At 37.5% G+C, this 15517-nt stretch overlaps 3 protein-coding genes across 3 annotated transcripts in view; all 3 read right to left on the bottom strand.

Moving 5' to 3' along the window:
- Positions 1-4571: 4571 nt before the first annotated feature.
- Positions 4572-5978, bottom strand: LOC132168424 (UDP-glycosyltransferase 91A1-like). The gene has a single exon (XM_059579407.1). The coding sequence runs from the start codon at positions 5976-5978 to the stop codon at positions 4572-4574; it is 1407 nt and encodes a 468-aa protein (XP_059435390.1).
- Positions 5979-11460: 5482 nt separating this feature from the next.
- Positions 11461-13352, bottom strand: LOC132172052 (UDP-glycosyltransferase 91A1-like). Its single transcript, XM_059583485.1, has one exon. It carries the CDS (start codon positions 13295-13297, stop codon positions 11894-11896), a length of 1404 nt encoding a protein of 467 aa, XP_059439468.1. The 5' UTR covers positions 13298-13352; the 3' UTR covers positions 11461-11893.
- Positions 13353-14393: 1041 nt separating this feature from the next.
- LOC132168419 (putative UDP-rhamnose:rhamnosyltransferase 1) overlaps positions 14394-15517 on the bottom strand; it is a 1918-nt gene continuing 794 nt past the window's right edge. The window contains exon 2 of the mRNA XM_059579403.1: positions 14394-14482. Coding sequence (XP_059435386.1) covers positions 14394-14482 — 89 coding nt within the window. The remainder of the gene's footprint in view (positions 14483-15517) is intronic.

The raw sequence follows: 15517 nt of genomic DNA, 5'->3' as shown, positions 1-15517 counted from the left end.
AACATTTAGCTGGTAAGGGCCGATTAAAAAAAAAAAAAAAAAAACTATAATTTTTTTTTTTTTTACCTTAGCAAACTTTTTTCTTGTCATTTGCCGGGGGGTGTGGCCCCTTCCAGTTCCCCCCCTTCCTCTGTCCCCCGTATGATCATGCTTCTTTCAGTTCTTCTCCTTCCCTTTCCATTTTGTGATATGAATTATGATGGGGATGGAAACAGCTAGGATTATTGTAAGAATGGAGTACATTAATCCACTTATCAGGTGGTGCCACAAAATCATAACACATGGAGATACGTGACATTCATACTGCATGGACGTTTACGGGACCATATTATTTTCCATCATTTTGTTGGGTGGGTACGTGGTCCTCTCAACATTATTCCCACAAAAGCGATTTTTGGAAAGGTATATGAAAATTAAATTTGACTGATCGACTCGAGTTTTTTTTTTTTTTTGGGGTGAAAAATAGCTTTGAATATTATTCCCATTAAAATTATTATTATTATTATTATTATTATTTTTCTATCATCCTCTGCAACCACCGATGAATTTTGCCCTATTTGCAAAGTAGCTTATGATTATCTTCAACACTTGATTCTTTAATTGCCTCTTTGTCCGACTTGTTTAGAAAATTTTCATTTCGCCTCTTGATCCCTTAATTTCTCGGGTATGGTGGGCCAGATAAATCTTATCGTCTTCTTGGGAAAATCTCTTGGCATTCCCACATGCATCTAGATCATTATCTGTTTCAAATATTTGTCATAATTGTTGGTTGTGATCTTCTCTGGGTCTATATAAGTAAAGCCCATCATTAGGGCTCCACTCATGATGCCAGCATTCTAAAGACTATCAATAAAGTTACGCTAGAACATCATGCTAGCTGCCTACCTGGAAATTGAAGCTCAAACCCTCGGCGGAAATGAATTAGTTTAAAATCAATTTTAATACAGTAATTAGTGATAATTTTTCAGCTCAAGCAGCAGCCTGCTGCAACATTAATGAAGGTAAAATCATCAATTTGGTTTCTCAAATCAGCCATTCTTGTCATCTTAATTATATATGGTGAGGCCTTGGGGCAACTCAATTAGTTAATTGCATCCTTATAAGTGGCTTCTCTTCAGCTTGGACATTTCATTATTAAAGGTGACTCACAAGTTGTTCTGGCCCTCCTACACCTTGCATTCTCTTAGACTGGAGAATCTATTTTCTTATCTCAAATACTATATATTGACTTTGTCCCAACATTTTTTCAATCAGAAGCTAAGAAGACTAACAAAAGTGAAAATTTATGCGCTCATAATACGGCACAATGGTCTGCACTCATACAATTTTTTGTGGCCACACTACCATTTCCGGCCTCTCCTTTTCATTAAGGAGTGAGGTGAATTATCTAATCACATAATTAAGGAGTGAGGTGAATTATGTAATCAAATATGAAATTCGTCCTTTATTACCTAGTTGGGGAATTCTGCAGAGGAATGTGATTTATTAACGGCCCACGATCATCCATATTAGTCCCTTGCCATACTGATCAACGTGGCCACGCGCGCCTAGCATATTCCACTTACCAATTGGAGAAGCAAATGACAAAAGCAGTAGCTTATTCCACTTTTCATCATTTTGCCTATAATAATTGTTGAAATAATGATGATGCAGAAATATGAGTAGAATTAATATAAAAAAGGAATACAAAGAATTTTATGGGTTATTTAGTGTTAGACACCTACGTCCATTATTTGGAATACTCCTTATAATTACATTGTGCTAATTAACTTTATTTGTCTACAATACAAAGGTCCTTATTTATAAGATAATTAACTTTATTTGTCTACAATACAAGGGTCCCTATTTATAAGATAATGACTTTTTTTTTTTTTTTTTTGAAATTGAAACTCCATATATTAATTAGAACTTTGCTCAGCTAAAACAAAAGGATGGATACACAGAGGATAATCAGCCTCCCACAAATGCTCTCCTTGTAATGATAAAGCTAGTTTTGCAATTCTATGGGCCACCCCATTGGCATTCCGAGAAATGTGCTCCATTCTCCACTCTGTGATATTTTCTAGCTGGTGCTTAACATCTTGAATAATTGTCCCGTACCTGCCCCACCAACTTTCTAATTGTAGCAGGTGTTGAATTACTTCTAATGCATCCCCTTCCAATACAACCTTCTGCCAGCCCCTTCTTGCACAAAACGCCACCGCCTGCTTCACCGCCAAAGATTCTGCAACTGCTACATCCCGTATGTAGGGTCTTCTATTGCAATAACTGGCCGGCACCGTACCATCATGGCTTCGAGCAACTAAGCCAATCCCCATAACCCCTCCTCCTCTAGGATCTATAGAAGCATCCCAATTAATTTTGACAAATCCTTCAAGAGGCTTCTTCCAATTCATATCGTGATTAGCTGAATTGAGCATACGATTGCTATTCTTCTGTATTTGCATCGCTTGCTCGTACTCTTCTAGATGAGCCCTCGCTTTTTGTACAACAGCTGCAGGTGAACTCATGATCCCTTTAAACACCATAGAATTCCAGCGGAGCCAAATCTGTCTCGCTACTACCACAAACAATTGTATCTCCTTCTCCTCCAATTTTTCCATCAAGTTCCCAACAAGGTGCCCAAAATCCGTTTCATTGTTCAGGCTTTTCTGTAGTTTGCGGTTGCATTCCATCCAGACATCTTGAGCCTGGATGGATGGATTACAAATATAATAACTTAAATACAAATATAATAATCAAATCTCATTGATTTGATTACAATCAACTCATAAATAGAGAATATTTCAATATCAACCTAATTATGAAATATACGGAAAATGTTATATATTTTTCATATATTCTAACATTCCCCCTCAAACTCAAGGTGGAATATTCTGGAACCTTGAGTTTGAAATCTAAAACAATGATGACGGCGGTGGCGGAGGCTGAGAACGAGCCATAGATGGTGGAGGTTGCCGAAGAAGATAGAAATTGGCGGGTGGCCAGCAACGGCAACATGTGGCTAGTGAATGCCGATTTAAAAAGGGGCCATAAATAAATAAAAAATGAGCCCACTTGGGCGGTTATCAAATTGGCGCACCGAACTTGACCGGCGTGTAGTGCGCGTGGTGACACATGGATGAGTGTGGCACGTGGATGTAGCAGAACAATGAGATTGTTGGAGAGAACATCCGAAAACGTCAATGACGTTGAAGGTCACAAGAAAGTGGCTTTGATACCATGAAGAAATTCATGGGCCTAACTCATCTCATAAAACCAGTTTAATAATAGAGGGTTGTCCATTCCTTATAAACATGCCCAAAATCTTGTACACATGCAATGTGAGATTATTTCTCAACACCCTCCCACACGTGCATGCCAGTATTTTTTCTGGTCCATGTGACGAGGTAAGTAGTGTGGGCCTTCATTCATCCTGTGGTAGGCTTTGATACCAGTGTTGGGTGGTCTTGGGCCTATCTCAACCTCAAAAGCTAGTTCAAGAGGTGAGGCTTTCCCTTACACTTATAAAGTGACCACCAACCTCTTCTACAACCGATGTGGGATAACCCCAACAATCTCTACCTCACACATCGGGCCTTGGGTTGGAGCAGTGACAACCTATTTCTCCAGTGAACTGTTGGGCTGAAACTTGTTAGTAAACCTGGGCTCTGATACTATGAAAAAATTTGTGGGTCTAACTCATCTCATAAAACCGATTCTATAAGAGAGGGTTGTACATTTCTTATAAACATGCCAAAAATCCTGTTCACAGACAATGTGAAATTATTTATTAACAATAATAATATGTCAATTTATCTCATTCATCCTATTGTCGCTGATATTCTTGCTCACTTTAGCATTAGAGGAGATTCTACCAATTAATATTTTCAGTGACTTCTGTATTTTCTTTTGTAAGTTTCCTTAACTTGAAGTTTAGTGTGTGGTCATTGTTCTAATATATATATATAATTCTTCAATTTGAAATTTAGAATTTAGAAATTTAGGGCTGACAAAACAGGTACCTGTTTTCCATGAAATTATGACGCCTAGATAAACTTTATTATAAAAAAAACATATAAGTTAAATGGGTCGTAAACAAGTCATATTAAGTACTTGTTTTGCAGGCCCTATTTGGAATCATATGCTACACCTTCCTAGAAGTGATTGCACCGGTAACAATATCCAAATTATGGATCATACAAGATCCAATAATTCCGTTTCTTATTGTTAAAAAATAATAATAATTTTGGCCTTAAAGTGATTGACATGTTCGCAATATTAAGTATTGCATGTTATATGAAATCCAAAGTAGTCCTTTGTTTTATCTAAATTCTAAGCCAATTAATTCACACCATTTACTAATGGTACGCGTAATAGACATTTTCGTAAAAGGTGTTATAATCCAAAGAGAAGTAGAGACAAAACTTGATTTTATTCAAATTGAAAATATGCAAGTAATTCATCGAAAAGAGAAAATATAGAAGTAGCTAGCGACGAAAGCATAGAAATTTCTCAGCGATGAAACTTTCCGGACGTGAACGCATGACCTCGACCTCAGGAGCCTTGACCACCTGGTGCGTATTTTTTATTCAACCTTCTGAGGTTGTCGATGGGTTTCTACTTTCTAGGTAATCAATGAAACTATCCACGTACCGGTTCTGACTATCTCTGTCTCCAAACAACCTCTTCATCTCCTTGGCCTTGTCTCTATACGCCTTGCCCTCTTCCTCCACCGTCACCAGCCTTAGCGACTCGGCCACTGAGTCCCAAGTAAACGACCCGTCCTGCTCGTTTCTGGGTATTAAATATCCAATCTTTTTCTCATCCAAAACCTTAGCGTTTAACCCTTGGTCTGCATAGAAGGTCAACAGAATGAGAGGTCTCTCAAATTGAAGGCTCTCCACCACCGAGCTCCACCCGGAGTGAGTCAAGAACCCACCAACCGACTCGTGAGCCAAAATCTTGAGCTGAGGTGCCCAACTCGTGCACACAATTCCTCGTTCTTTGGTTCGTTCCTCAAACCCCTCCGGTAACTCAATCACCTCAGTATCAGCCGGCCCCTTTCGAGTCCTTAGCACCCAGAAGAACGGTAACTCGGATTGTTCCAACCCGAGAGCTATCTCGCTGAGTTCGGTTTGACTCGGTTTCGCCTCGCTCCCAAATGCTACGTACACTACGGACCTCTTGGATTGCCTATCAAACCAAGCTTTCATCCACCGCCACGAGTCGGTGTCATCTTCACTGTCGTATGCTGTGGTGGGAAGTTGACCCACTGGGAGAACCGGTTTTCGGTTGAGATCCTCCAAAAGGCTTAGCCATTCTGGCTCAAACTCCATGCAGCTTCTCACAGCCACTACGTCGCAGCCTTGAAGCACTTCTCCAAAACGATAAATGTCTGAAACCTCTTCCTCGACGCCGGTCACGCCTTGGTCAAAGATTTTCAAAACCTCAAAGAGTCGAAATGACACCGTTGTAGGGAATGGGGCCCACGGGGGTGGGACCGTATAGTCCTCGGGGCTCTTGCGCTCACCCATCTGTGCTTTCGTCCCTAAGAAGCCTAAACAGGCCGCGGTGAAGATACTGAAGAAGGCGCTCGGGATGCCGAGGTTACGGGCTATAGCCGGTAGCCAGTAAGGAGCAAAGTCGTAGAGAAGCCAGTCTGGACGTGAATCTTCGAGGAAGAGAGTCATGGAGTCTTGGAGAGCATCGTAAGCCTTCTTGAGGAACGGGACCAAGTTCAAAGGGACATCTATGGTGGCCTCGGCATTGTCCGGGAGGTATTCCACGTGGGGTAATGGAAGCTTGACGAAGTCAATGAGTGAAGCTAAAGTTGGGGGAAGTTTCGGGAGGCGATCTACGTTTCGAGGGGTGGATATGAAGGAGATGCGATGACCCTTTGAAGCAATGAGCTTGGCGAGCTCCAGGTATGGGATCATGTGGCCAAAGGCTAGCCATGGGAACATGGCTATGTGAAGCTTTTTCTCGTCGCTGGCCATGGACGCGACAGCCGTTGGCTTGGAGTGCATAGGTTGAACTTAGACCAGGAAAGGTACTTCGATCAGAAAGCATGAGAATCACTCCACATGACCACCCATATCATATGTATAGAGAAAGGGAAAATGATTCGTTAATAAACAATAATGCCTCTTCTCCCTCCCGTATATATATATTTTTTCTTTTATTTTTTAAAGAACCAAAGAAATGGACGGATCACGTAGCTAGCTTGATAACCGGAATTATATATATAGTTTATACAAATTTCAACGTGAGCCGAATCAACTTGCGATTATGTACAGGAGGATTATTATATACTAGGGGCGGAACTAGGATTTGAGGTATGGGGGGACGGATTTTTTTTTTTTTTTTTGGGTTGGGGAAATGGACGGACTCATATAAATACAAAAGCATATAGATACACATGATCTCTTTATATATATGTTTGTATAAATAAAAGCATAGAAGTGTTACATCTAATCTCATGGCATCACAAATACATAATAATATAAAAAACTAGCAAAATAGCGTAGAATAAAAAAAAAAATTAAAAAAAAAAAACTAGCAAAATAAATTAGACACGATTTATAGGGTCTAAGAAAAAAAGTACCTTTGAGCGTTAACTATTTTTCGTAACAATCCCCACAAGCCCCAAATAACAAGAAGAGAAATGCTAAAAGTCGAGTCAAACAATGGTGCAATCATAAATGATTAAACCATTTAATTTGTGATGTAAAAACAAATATTATAAACCTAAATGATGTCAAAATAACTATTCAACAAATTGATTGTTGGTTTTTTTTTTTGATTGTTGGTTAGAAGCTACTCAAAGATCCCAAACCATTTAACTTTTTTTATTCACATATTCAATCAAAGTCCTAAATCCAATTGAGTTTTTAATTAGAAGCGAACTAGAATATAGAGGGAAACTAAATGAATTGGGTATTTTAGGTTTTTTATATTGAAGGAGGGGGCAAAGTTTTTTTAAAAATAAGATAAAAAAAGAAATAAAGGGAAAACAAATATTATTTTTTTGGGGGAGCAAAACTATAAAAAATAATTAAAATGGACACATATATTATTTTGGGGGAGCAAAACTAAGAAAAAAAATTAAAAAGGGGATACAAATATTATTTTGGGGGGACAAAATATCATTTTGGAGGGACAAATTTATAAAATGAGTAAATTTTTAAGGCAATTTAAGAAAATTTGGAAAGATTTTGGGGGGACATTCGTCCCCCCAACACAAGCTGTAGGTCCGCCCCTGTATATACTGATCGAGGCAGAACCACGTTAGTGGCCGGTCAAATTCTTTTAAAACGCCTCAAATTATATTTATTTTTATAAAAAATGAGAACCAAGTTTTTGTTGATTTTTTTTAAATGTGACGACTTTTAAATGGCTATTATTAAATTTGATATATATATATATATATTTTGAGTTTTAACTTGAGATAATAATTTCTGTTTAAGACCCCAAAAAGGATTATAATTCCTTTTATGAAATTCAAGAATTTTTTTTAGAGACCCTTACTATCAGGACGGGCCGTAAAATAAAAAATAGACCAATCAGTTATCTCACCGGACAACAATAATTCATAAACACGAAAACACTCTATCAAAACCACTTTCTCCATTTAAATTGAGAACAACCCCTTTTACATTCAATAAATGACAGAACCTCACCAAGCCAACCCAGCGGAACCTACAAAGTGAAAGACCTCTTGATATAACTGCTTGTTCATATATCCCGTTTAGGCCCGTGAGTTTTGTTATCCTTGATGGAGATCAAAAAGATCTCCTTAATTAATTAATTAATTGGGTGCAATTTTAATTGATTTGAAGAAAAGTACAGAATTTTGCTCTCCCAAGTTAAGCCAATATTGCACCCGATATTTCTTCCGCCCCCAGAAAGATCTTGATCACAAATTTATGTTATTTAATATGCTTTCAATTTCACAATTGATTGAAAGATCCGAACTAGCTACAGACTTTCTAACAAATTCAGCTATCTTCTGGGGTTAGAATTACTCTACAGAATTTAAAATATCTTGATTCAAGAAAATAATATATTATTAATAGCTAACAAAAGCAATAAGACGCCATATCATATCACATCACATGCATATTGTCAACTTGCTATAGCCGTTGACAGGGATTTTTAAAATTATTAATAAATTAAAGTTTTACCCCGTATCATATCATATCACATGCGCATATTGTCAACTTGCTATAGCTGTTGGTAGTGATTTTTAAAATTATTATTAGATTAAAGTTTTATATATTGGGTTACTCATGTTGACAAAGATGCTAGCGGTGAGATTCATTCTTTAAAAAAATAAATAAAATAATAATAATAATAATAATAATAAATAAAATAAAAAACTTTTATGGATACAAATCAATTAAAGAAAAATAAATAATTGAAAGGCAGGATTGTTCAAAACAACTCAAATCACAAGTCAAGGAAAAAAAACAAAAAAAAAAACTGAATAGCTGGGTCCCAAAATTTTAGGGGACAAAAAGTAAATAATGTGGTTGGGGAAAAAAATGAATATAAAATAAAATCTAAAGGAAGAAAAATGTCTTCAAATGGTAGCTCAATCGGCTGGAGACCACGCCTTATGATGTGCGACCCCAAATAAAAAAATAAGCAGGGTTATCGAGTAATTTTAGGAGGCCTACTAATTGTGTCCTACTAAGAATGATGTGACTATTAAAATCACTATTGAGCTTGTGATTGATCATTATTAAGTTTTGATCCAAGAGTGATTTTCATACCCACATCATTCTTAGTAGGACACAAGTAGATCATTTAGAATTACTCAGGATTATCTCTAATGAGAGCCCCTACTATCAGGTCCATCACGATAACACCCATTTTGCAGCCTCTAATTACTATGCGACACATTATCAATTTAAGAAAAATACAAAAAATAAAAGTGAGAACAATCACACCAAATCAAAGAAAAAAGAAAGTCTCGTAGCCGGCAAGACCCAAGTCAGACCCACGGACCCACAGGTTTGGCCAACGGTGAACGCCTCAAACCCCGTCAGCCGTGACCCGCCTTAAAACCCGTTTCTAATGCCTCAAAACCCGTTTCTAATGCTTAAAAACCCGCTTCTAATGCCTCAAAACCCGTTTCTAATGCCTTAAAACCCATTTCTAATACTCCAAAACCCGTTTTTAATGCCCCGAAGCACATTTCTAATGCCTCAAAACCCATTTCTAATACCTTAAAACTTATCTTTAGATTCAAAACTAAAACTTAGAGGTGAAAGGTTAACCTTTTAGATATTTTATCAACCTAAAATCTAGTGTATTTTGGTCAAACTTATTTTTGTGCACTTTTTGTTTATGTGTCGGTTATTAATTGAGAGCTGTAAAAGGGGTGTTATTAGGATAGTCCTTCTCATCTCTAATTAGCAAATAACTTTCAACTACTTGTCCTCTTAACTAAAATCTGGGAAGCTAAGTGTTAGGATAATGATATGACTTCAAATGACGCGCGAATACATTCCGGACCACTCCTAAATTCTATTATATTCTGCCCATAAATTATTTGTCTCAATTTTTTATTTAATTAATTTGTTTTATTTTATTATGAATTTCTTCATAGTACAGTACTCACGCCATGAGTCTCACATGCCTTCAGATGACCCCTAAACCATATGCCATTTCTGCTTCTCTGTTGTAAACGACAAGTTGTTTAGATGGTAGTTTATCTCCTGCCAAAAAAAAAGAGGCTATTTAATTCCTATACATGCTCTTTTTTTTCTTTTCTTTTTTTCTAAGAAAAAAAATACATGCTCTATTTGTTAATGTATTATGGGGTGTTTTTTATTTTAGGTTTGAAAAAATATTGTGATGAGACATAAATGTAAAATCTGATTTATAGCTTTAGGAGTGTTTTGGGTTTAAATTATTTGTTAATATTTTCATTTTTTAGGTTTATTTTTTCTTCTTGCCTTCCTTCCTCAATGAGTTTGGCAAAACTCATACGAAGTAATGTTCCAAAACTAATTTTTGGTACCCCATTTGATTCGTTTTGAGTTTTGGGCTCTCTGCCTAGAAGCATGCATGTGGCCAAAAAGATGGGAACGTTCAGGGGTGCATGCATGGTATTATGTTTCGGGGGCCACCGCCATCCCCTCCCCCTAATACTCCAAAAATAATTAATCTGTGGCCCTCCAAACAATTCCTTTCGAGTTTTGGCCTACCCCACATGGAAAATCCTAATTTTGCCCCCGAACATGGCTACGTGAATCTTGTTCTCATCGTTGGCCATGGATATAACAGGCATTAGATTGGAGTCAATAGTTTGAACTTAAACCCGAAAAGGTACGTACTTCAGAAAGCATGAGAATCACTCCATTTGATCTTAATTATATGAATATAGAAAGGGAAAATGGTTTATATATTATTAATTATGCAATTCTTCTCAATTTGTCTGTTTGAAGATATATTATTATCAGTTAATTAATTTTGTAAACTTATGTTTAGTTTTAATGAGTTGATCGAAGCACTTAAAAACTGGGGCTGGGGTTCTGTAACTTTCGGCAATCGTTGGCCATGGGCATCACATTCCCACCATAAAAGAATCATGAATTATATACAAATATAAGCTGTTGCTGAACCTAAAGGACTGATGAGATATCGAAAGGTCATTTTGAAGGCCAGGGAAGTAGGGAACCCAAATTAAAGAAGCCGTATATGTTTTTGTATTTGGGATGTTTGTTCCAAGTTCAATGTTTCTCTTTATCTTCCTCTTGTTCACTTGGGAAGGTTTAATATTATATATAGATTATTAGATCTAGCTTAGCCTGCACTGCTCTTCTGTAAAAGGCCAACAGAAGACAAAACCACCAGGCTACAGCCTACAGCACAAATTAATAGGATCAATAACGTCCCCACAACCACCTCGATAAAAACACCCACAAAGAAGTTATTCAGAAGCAACTAGCCATGCAAGGCCGACAAACAACAGGTGCAACACAAAGAAGATGGGCAGCTTACGTAAAAAGAACCAACAAGAACAAGAAAAACAAACAAACACATAAACAGCTGGCAGATTGACCACCCGGTGGTGGTAGGAGTGTCGACTGGATCCGATTTTTTTTAATTTTTAGCCCAAATTGGGACCGAAACTGGGGTTCTACAATTCTTGGTTTTAAGAAACCGGAACCTGAAATCGGATCGCGATTAACCCGAGTCTTAATTACCGGCCAGTTCTAATTTGTACTCGGTTATTCCGACCAGATAACCGATTTTTAAGAAAAAATATTTTAATGCCCAAAAGACCCTAAATTTTTCCGCTCATTCTCCTCTTTGCCTAACCAGAGAACTAGAGGGTGAGAACAGTGGGATCGACTAAGCTACAAATCCACTCCAACACGACAGCTACAATTTTTTTTTTTTTTTTTTGGACAAAACACAGCACAGCAAATCATTCTCCTCTTTGCCGAACCAGAGAACCGGAGGGTGAGAACGAAAATGGGTTTTATTGCACAGCACAACACAACAACATCAAACATGGGTTTTATTGCAGAAGAACAAAAAAGGGTTTTATTGCAGTGCAGAACAACATCAAATAGCACAGCAACATCAAACATGGGTTTTATTACAGACCCACCAAACCCCAAAACCAAAAGAAATCGGAGGTATAGCAGTGGTGAATGGGGGTAGTGGTGAGAACTAATCGGTGACCATGAAGAGATAAAAGAGGATTTGGGGCTTTGGAAATGGGAAATGAAGAGAGAGGCGAAATGGCGTGAAGTTGTGAAATGAAGATGAAGTGCATAGGGTACCAAAAACCGGATACCGGAACCTGAGTACTCGATTTTTGGTTTTTTTCAACAGGAACCGAACCAGGTCCCGGTTTTTGGTAATTTTTGACAGCCCTACCCGGTGGCTAGGTTTATTCAACCTTCTGAGATTGTAGATGGGTTTTCAGGTAACCAAGGAAACTATTCACGTACCGGTCCTGACTATCCCTGTCTCCAAACAACCCCTTCATCTCCTTGGCCTTGTCTCTGTACGCCTTGCCCTCTTCCTCCACCGTCACGAGCCTTAGCGACTCGGCCACTGAGTCCCTAGTAAACGACCCGTCCTGCTCCTTTCTGGGTATCAAATACCCAATCTTTTTCTCATCCAAAACCTTAGCGTTAATCCCTTGGTCTGCATAGAAGGTCAACAGAATGAGAGGTCTCTCAAATTGAAGGCTCTCCACCACCGAGCTCCACCCGGAGTGAGTCAAGAACCCACCAACAGACTCGTGAGCCAAAATCTTGAGCTGAGGTGCCCAACTCGTGCACACAACTCCTCGTTCTTTGGTTCGTTCCTCAAACCCCTCCGGTAATTCAATCAACTCGGTATCAGCTGGCCCCTTTCGAGTCCTTAGCACCCAGAAGAACGGTAACTTGGATTGTTCCAACCCGAGAGCTATCTCGGTGAGTTCGGTTTGACTCGGTAACGCCTCGCTCCCGAACGCTACGTACACTACGGACCCCTTGGATTGCAAGTCCAACCAAGCTTTCATCCACCGCCACGTGTCGGTATCATCTTCGCTGTCGAATGCGGTGGTGGGAAGTTGACCCACTGGGAGAACCGGTTTGCCGTTGAGATCCTCCAAAAGGCGTAGCCACTCAGGCTCAAACTCCACGCATCCTCTCACAGCCACAATGTCGCAGCCTTGAAGCACATCTACGAAACGATAAACATCTGAAACGTCGTCCTCGACGCCAGTTATGCCTTGGCCAAATATTTTGAATACCTCGAAGAGCCGAAACGCCACCGTTGTAGGGAAAGGAACCCACCGGGGTGGAACCGTAAAGTCTTCGGGGCTCTTGCGCTCACCGAAATATGCTTTCGTCCCTAAGAAGCACAAAGCGGCTGCACTGACTATACTGAAGAAGGCGCTCGGGATGCCGAGCTTACGGGCTATAGGCGGCAACCAGTAAGGACAAAAGTCGTGGAGAAGCCAGTCAGGATGTGAATCTTCAAGGAAGCGAGTCACGGAGTCTTGGAGAGCATCGTAAGACCTCTTGAGGAACGGGACCAAGTTCAAAGGGACATCCGAGGTGGCCTCCGCATTGTCCGGGAGGTTTTGCACGTGGGGCAGTGGAAGCTTGACGAAGTTAATGAGGGAAGCTAAAGTTGGGGGGATTTTGGGGAGGCGATCGATGTTCCGAGGGGTGGATATGAAGGAGATGAGATGACCCTTTGAAGCAATGAGCTTGGCGAGCTCTAGGTATGGGATCATGTGGCCAAAGGCTAGCCATGGGAACATGGCTATGTGAAGCTTTTTCTCATCGTTGGCCATGGACACGACAGGCAATATTGGTTTAGAGTCGACAGTTAAAGGATATCAGAATCACTCACTTATGTAGAAATCCCGCCCTTTTAAAAAATAAATAAATAAATAAATAAATAAATAAAATTAATAAATTGATTGATGTGATGGTCTGACAAATGCCATTATTATAGTCTATAATGGCATTGGATCACATTCCGCAAGGGACAGAGGAGGCTCACATATGGTACGATTTTGAGATATGATACTATTGAGGTCTATAGTCTATAATGGTCTGACAAATGCCATTATTATTATTTTAGGAAAAGATGCCATTATTATATAAGCATGTTTTTATCTTACCGAATATTTTTTTAAAGTTATTTTTGTCTTTTTGTTAGTCTTAAAAGGACATTTACATTATTTTTGTAATTTATGCAGTACATTGACGCAATGGATCAAGATCCCTATTTCTGACAAAAATTGATAGTTTAGAAGAAGGGATAACGTGTATTTTTTCCTTAATTTTATTTGCTTTTTTTCTCCTGAAATACTAAATTTGAATCTTTGAAAAAATTGCAGCATAAGTGCTCTAGCTTTTTTTACAAATCCGTTTATAATTAGTAAATAAATTCATTTTTTAAGTTAATGATTAGTTTATTTACTATATGTTCTTAATTATTTATTAGTTATGAATTATTTGTATGAAAATATAGTGACCACCATGCCAAACGCCCTATAGAGAAGGTTTGCAAATTGCAAAGTAAGATAAATATGAACAAGGAGTATTGAGACACTAAAAGATATTGTGCCACAATCCTCTCCTACACTCAAACCACATCTGTCAAGGAGAACTCAACAAGGAAACATACAGCTGGAAGGCACAATATCTTCTAATGCCTTAAGGTCATTTGTTAAATGGTTTTGGCAAAGGCAAAGGCAACTCATTATTTTATTTTTCTAACATTTTATTATTTTTTACATCACATTATTTATTTTTTATTACTATTCAAATTAAAAAAAAAAATCACTATAAAACAATTTTTTTTTTTCATTTTTCCATACCAAATTAACATTCTTACTTTTTCATTTTTTTTTTTTTAAATATTCTTATTTTTTGTTCTCATTAATCAATTTTTGTTACAGTATCGAACCGAAACCAAAACAAAATCATTTCCCTAACGAACCCTTGAGGACCACCTCCCATTCGTAAGTCTGTAAAAAGGAAGAAGCAAAATAAACTGAGAAAACAAGTAATGGCAAAAGAATGGCTTGTACCCGAACGAATTCGTCTCCTCCTTATTTGTAAGAGCATTTTTTACCAACCTTACAAAATTTTACTCATTAAAATAACTAAAAAAATATATATATTTTTTTTATTTTAAGTATTTATTTTTTTAAAGCATCCCATCGACTTCACTATTTTTAATTTTAACTATCAATTTTTATTATTTTATTTAAATATATATATTTTTATTTATTTTTTAATTTTTTCATAAAATATAAAAGGAGAGAGAAAATTTATATTATTTTTTATTAATTTGATAATTAAATAGTACTCACTATATTATTCACTAACCTTTTATTTTGAATTAAAATTGTGACGTTGAAAATAAAAAATTCTTATCATTTTTATTAAATTATCTCGCTAAAATAATAAAAAATGGTTTTGACGAGGCCGTAAGATTTGCCAAGCTCGGAATCTGGTTCTCGCTCAAGCAGCTCTATTTCTGTTTCAGGTGGCTACATGACATGACTTGGGGACTATCCCGAAAGTTGTAGAAAGCTGTCCTCGAACAGTTTTGTATTGTAGTGCAAAGGGGGTGATGCCACACGTTATTGCATTTCCCAAAATGGTGAAAGTTATCCTTAGATTTTTGTTTTTGTTTTCCTTTTTAAGTGTTTTTTTTTTTTTTTTCTCTTTTCTTTTTTAATATTAATAAGGGAGAAGAGACATTACTGTCAATTGTTGTTTGGTTTGACGCGATATGTGCCATCTGTGTTTATTGAGTATATACAAGTGCCACATGTAGTATTTTTAAAACTAAAGTAGCTGTTTGATATCAGGCATTACAACGGGTACCTTGAACGCATTTAAAAAAAAAAAAAAACCGCTTCTCCATCAACAAAATGAGATAAAGATAAAATAAAAGTTGATTTAATGAAGAGTGTTATACGTATATGCTCTCAAACGTTTACTCTCAATTACTCACTCTTTAACATGACAATTAAAATTACTATTGAATAAAA

This window comes from Corylus avellana, chromosome ca2, assembly GCF_901000735.1.
Source record: "Corylus avellana chromosome ca2, CavTom2PMs-1.0".
NCBI lineage: Eukaryota > Viridiplantae > Streptophyta > Magnoliopsida > Fagales > Betulaceae > Corylus > Corylus avellana.
This window is presented reverse-complemented; position numbering and strand designations above follow the sequence as displayed.